At 34.8% G+C, this 6,000-nt stretch overlaps 1 protein-coding gene across 1 annotated transcript; it reads right to left on the bottom strand.

Annotated features, from left to right (window-relative positions):
- Nucleotides 1-3,893: 3,893 nt before the first annotated feature.
- On the bottom strand, nt 3,894-5,914 carry LOC128187278 (uncharacterized). The gene is made up of 4 exons (XM_052857601.1): nt 5,699-5,914; nt 4,650-4,767; nt 4,375-4,464; nt 3,894-4,265 (listed from the first exon to the last, which is right to left on the bottom strand). The coding sequence occupies exons 1-4, from the start codon at nt 5,870-5,872 to the stop codon at nt 4,099-4,101; spliced, it is 549 nt and encodes a 182-aa protein (XP_052713561.1). The 5' UTR covers nt 5,873-5,914; the 3' UTR covers nt 3,894-4,098.
- Nucleotides 5,915-6,000: the final 86 nt, after the last annotated feature.

Raw genomic sequence — 6,000 nt, 5'->3', positions numbered from 1 at the left:
GAAGATGGACCTTCATGTCGTACTTCCTACGGCAAGACACTTGATCAATGGAATACAGAACAGGATTATGAGACAACTTCAGAGAGGTGCTTATTTGTCCAATGTCGTTGGTACTTCGCCTTGGTGGGAAAGAGAGAGATGGGGGACAGCCGTCTATCGGACAGGACATGTCCGGGGAGAAGAAGAACCCTATGTTCTTTTGAAAATCCGTAGATGAGGCTGGTGGTCGGAAGACATGAGTGTCTTCGAGGAAATCAATCTCCTGATCATCAACTAGAAGACCTCGGGCAAAGTCGTTAAAATCCATACTGTAATTAAAATGATAGCACAAATGATTAATTATTGGTATTTAAAATTGTTTAAATATACCCCCTCCCTTTCTAAAAAAAAAAAATGAGGTATCTTTTGCATATTTTAAAAAAATCTAATACGGGGCTTATTGTGTTCCGATGGGGCCACTTCGACCTTCGCACTTTCGCCTCTAGGTCGAGTTGCGAAGGCGAAAGTGCGACGGCGAAGCGCGAAGGCGAAGAAGCGATACTATTATCTTCGCGCTTCGCCTTTGGGGAAAAATAATCACTCTTTATTTTACCACTATTCATGAAAATAAAAATCTCTGCGGGTTGATAGAAGGAAGCAACACCTACTGCGACACAGAGACACACAACCAAGTTTGGTGGTAAAACTGTTTCACAAAGCGCGAAAATCGCCATGTTGTGACGTACTGTCATAAAAAGTAGAAGTCACGGGGTGTCGAGAATCCTTATGCTATATTCCTTTCCAGTATCCTGCCTAATTCCATTATCTAAATTTGTTCTTTTTTTGTTATTAACTTAATTGTTATACATGTATAAGGACCCCATTGGAAGTAAGCTTTTTAACAAAGCTTTTATTGGTGTCCAAAGGTAAAAATAATCATTTCTTATACTTTCATGTTAAATACTGAAATCTGATTGGCTTAGACGCAGTTGATAATCCGTTCTATCACCCTCAGCGTTAGCAACGCACTTGGCAACGGGTAACACAACGAATTGTAACATGCCCGTAAATTATGCGCGTACGGTTCGCTGTAGAATTCATGTCATTCTTATATAAAAGCAGTAAAATTTATATATTGTAGGTCATGTAATCTATATTATAATAATTGAACAGATTGATCCTTGTGAAGTTGCATAGTGCTGAGACAATGTCTTTCTATCTGTTATTTCTTATATATTTTATATATGTAATCATGGCATTCTCTGATCATATATTTACCTGAATAAAATCACTCCAGGGCTTTCTTGTCATGAAGGGACAAATATCCTGGCATTGTTGTCTGAGAGGACATGTAATATATGTTATATATATAACAATTCTAACCAGATCAAAATCAGTTTAAAATACATTTACCTCATTAACAAGTTTATTTTAATTATCAATGCATCCTCATATCTTACAAATCGATGTTTTGTAAAATGTCGATTGGTGCTTTAAACAAGTACTACATGTAGTACAGAAGATGGTTTTTTTTTTTCAAAACAGACAATTAAATTAAGTTCTTCTGGATATTAGACGTTCTCCTGATATTGTTATTTTCGAAGAACTGTTTACGTTAAAATTTGCTTAGCTAAATTTTGAATCTGACGTAATTAAATTTGCAGCGATATAACTAGTTCCTGTGAAATATAACTATTTCCGATGTGATTCTCAGCAATTTTCACGGCGTAGGAATAAAGTTATCTCATTTGTGACATAACGAGAAAACTTATTAAAAAATATTATATAACGCATATATTTGCGTTACTACGCACTTTGGAAAAACGTTGTTAGACACATTTAAAAAAAGGCGTTACAACGCCGTTTTTCGCGTTTTAACGCCTTTTGAAAAGGCGCAATTACACTTTTTTTCCGCGTTATTACGCTTTTTATTTTATTTTTCAATTACCTTAATAAAATTTATAGGATTTCTTACGGCCATTACACAAACAGGTCAACGATATTTTTCTTCAACAGTTGAGTTCAAAATCGACACTTGATGAGTGGAAAGTACTTCTTTTCATACTTTCAATAAAATGTAAGATTAAACTACAGTAACTCAGAAACAAACTCTATTAACACTCATTTTACAAAAACAAGTTAAGCGTTTGCAAAATAATCTAAATGAAAATTAAAAAGAAAAAAACCTTAATAATAATATTAATTAATTAATGAAAAAGAAAAAAAGAACATAGAATAAAATCTGGTTTAATGGATGGAGGCTGTGTGGAAAATTAATTAATATAGGCCGCATTTAAGCGTACCAGTACAAGAGCCTCTCACTAACACACATACGTCAATTTCCCCATATTATTAAAAAACGTTTTGTTTTTATGCACCTGAAAATACTAGGTTAGAAGTTGGTTTAATATTATCACCATGTAAAATGTATATTTTTCATGTTGCGAACAGTTTCTATAGTTTAGCTTGTTGGTAAATTAACGATATATATTTAATTATCACCATGTAAAATGTATATTTTACATGGTGATAATGTATCAAAATACAGTTCAAGTGCCAATTAGTGGTTTGGTTCAAAATTTAACGCACATTCAACAAAAAATCAAAGTGCGTAGCAACATCGCATGCCCACAAACTATAGCGATCGTGTGCCCACTATCAGGTTGTAAATTTTGAATTTACCGGGTGGCAGTAAATACAAAATCTACACATGACAACTAGGTGGCAGTAAACATAAAATCTACAACATGACAACTAGGTGTCATGCCACCCGGTAAATTCAAAAATTTACAATATGACACCACTATTACTTCTATAACAAATCCTTAATTTGGATACTGGCCTCACGTCTGACGATGTCCGCTGTCCTCTACTTCTTACAAATGTCTTAAAAATAACATAGACCGTGTTTTATCATCTTTATAGCAAACCGCCTTTCCTGTTTTACATTGCTTGATAATTAAATTTATACTGGTATAAAATAATAAGGTGTTAATTTCACTTTGATAACAATTTTAGATTCTGTTTAATGATGCTACGATGTTATTGAATTTATTTTTAAGGATGATTCAGTCATTCAAAATATCTTGCTCTTCTTCAAAGCCAGGTACTTTCTCCCCAAGATGTCATGAACCTTTACATAGACTTCATGCTTTTCGACACTGACTCTCCAAGCTTAATACTGTTAAAGTGTTGGAAGACTCCCACGCATTTGTTTTTTGGAAAGTTCAATCCAACATTTACAAAAGAGACATCTGAAAAAATTTGTTGTAAAACTATGGAGCTCCGGTTTTTTCGTTCGATTGTGGGAAATTTGTGGCGAACGTTTACAGTTTCAGCACATGTCAGCAGTCTGCTTTAGAAGGAACAGTTGTTCTCTGAGAAGTTTGGTTGACACAGTAACTGAAGAATTCGATATATCACCAAGTGCCGAACTTAGTGGTCTTTATCCACAGGACCTCTATGTATGAATATTTTAATTTGCTGTTTATTTTTTAATTAAAATCTATATTTTTTTTCAAATTGGTGTATTTAAAAAAAATTGATTTGTCTGCTTTGTCTTTACCGTCTCTCTAAAATAGCTTTTGATGAATATCTGATTCTGTATTTCATGCAACACATACACGTTCTTGTATATTTTGAGTAATTAAATCACTTAATTATCTTACCTGGTCAGATTACCTTTTTGCAAACATTATCACTATACCTGATTTCCCATGTGTGCAAAAAAAGATCAAACCATTCAAAAAGTTTGTTTATTTCATTTCATTAGGTTGACCACAATTTGCGTACCTTGTTTGGAAAGCTAAAAAAGACTCATGACCAAGTTTCATTCAAAATTTTAATGTCAATGAATATAATAAATATAATACCAAATTATACAAAAAGCCGTCAAATTTCATTTCAATATATTTTATCAAAACAGACATGTAGAGTAAACATCAACAAAAAAACATGCACATGCAGTATGATAAATGACAGTTTCATTCAAAATATAAGACGCAGTGATGCAGTTTTGGACGTGGCTTTAGTGATAAGAAGATCTCTGTTCTATGACCGTGGGTTCTCTCTCTCTCTCTCTCTCTCTCTCTCTCTCTCTCTCTCTCTCTCTCTCTCTCCCTAAGATTTTCGTAATTCAGAATTCAGTAGCTTTCCAAACACAGCGTTGTAAGGGTGAGCGAACTTGGTGGTTTCTCCCCGACTGTTGACCATATGTTTGTTCTCATTGGCCCATTTAAACAAGCTTCCCTCCAGGTTATATACAGATATGTTGGTACTTGCTGCATCTGAAAAATGAAGACCAAACAATGAATACTACATGTGTAGTTATTCCTAATTTTCCTGTAGATAAGTAACCTGGGTGTCTCTGAGATATCGCTGTTTTGGTTCCATTACCTTTTGACTTTTTGACGTAGTCGTGTAGTTTCTCAGCGACTAAAGATGACCGATATCCAACTGAACAGTAACAAACGACATCCATGGGTTCTGTTTAAAAAATCATCATCATCAGCATCATCATCATCATCAAATACATTATCATTAACAGCAATATAATTTAGTACAACTAAAAAACGAAAAAACAAGAAGTCTCGCACTAAGAGATAAAAAATGGATCTAAAGTATATGACAGCTGATAGCACACTGGACAATATCTATTAAACAGGAAGTACCTTTCCTGGATAGGTCAATTTCAGCTAGTTTAAGTAGTTCCTCCGGAGAGGATTCATAGTTGATCCGTACAGCGCCCTCTATGTGGCTGATGTTATACTCATCTTCTGCCCGGCAGTCCTGTGTTTAATCAATATATTTTCTATTGATTATAACACAAGAGTTTTGGGTATATTTGGTTTGGGGTATCCGAAATGCAAATATTGTTACATGTACTCAAGGATTCGCTATCAGACACGGATCATCAGGTAGCGGTGGGAAGGGGGTCGCCTCTTTTTTCTTGCAACAAATATTTTTTTTAAATTTACATATAGGAAATTGAACTATCATGGACTTGCCCCCTTCCTCTACTTTTTGATGATCATTTAAAAAAATTAAAAATTGAAGTGAAAATCAGGAAAGATACAGTGAAATTGCATTGCAGATATTCGCACTCACTCTCTATCACAAACTCAACACCCCCTCCCCTACCCCGGGATAAGGATTTTCACGAATTTGGCCGTTATTTATTTATTTTTATTTTTTGCTTGTCAAGAAATTTTGGATGAGTCTGCCACCACACCTCCCCTTTCAAAAAGATGCTTCTTGTCTGGCTGTGCAGCTGCGTCAAGCATCGACCTTCATTGTCGATTTCATTGAAAAATACAGATTTTTGTTTTTTTTACAGTATAAAGTAGAAAAATCATATATATGTCAGTAATTATTTCCTTCATCTCTTTCACATTGGTTTAAATTAATGCTTTTTCTTTCTTTTTTGAAACGGTTGGTAAAATCAATCAAAACCAGCTAATATAATATATCTAAAGCACCTCTAATCGAACTGAAAATTTAAATGTAGTACACCGTTTAGTTTGTACATCAAAGCAGAGTTTTAGCAAGGCGTCATGGGCAATAAGTTTTGGCCTTAGAATAAACTTATTTTTGTTTTAAGTGTGAAGTCGTTATAAGTAAGTTTACTGTAACAGTGTGTTGCTATAAAATATTTAAAAAAATGCTGTTTTGACAGAGTTTTTCACTACTTTAATTCGTTAAGTTTTCATAAATTCCTGACCAAGATTTTGACGGATGAGGAGTGACTTTGTGGCCCCTGTCCCCCGTGAAGTCGCTGGTCCAGCCAGTGCGTGCTGACATTGCGGGCCGATGGGAAGCGCCGAGCGATGGATGAGATTGCCAGCCGCATCCCGAACCCGGGCTTACTGGCTTCCTCCGTCACTGACTCTGCCATGGCGGCACAGTAAGCACCTACAGAAACAAGCAATTCACGATGAACCAGTCCTTTTCAAGTTTATTGTAACAAAAGAAATCTTGTAACATATTATTACTTTTTTAATTGTTGACAAAGATTTATTTTCT

Source organism: Crassostrea angulata, chromosome 1, assembly GCF_025612915.1.
Source record: "Crassostrea angulata isolate pt1a10 chromosome 1, ASM2561291v2, whole genome shotgun sequence".
In the NCBI taxonomy this organism is placed as follows: Eukaryota; Metazoa; Mollusca; class Bivalvia; order Ostreida; family Ostreidae; genus Magallana; species Magallana angulata.
This window is presented reverse-complemented; position numbering and strand designations above follow the sequence as displayed.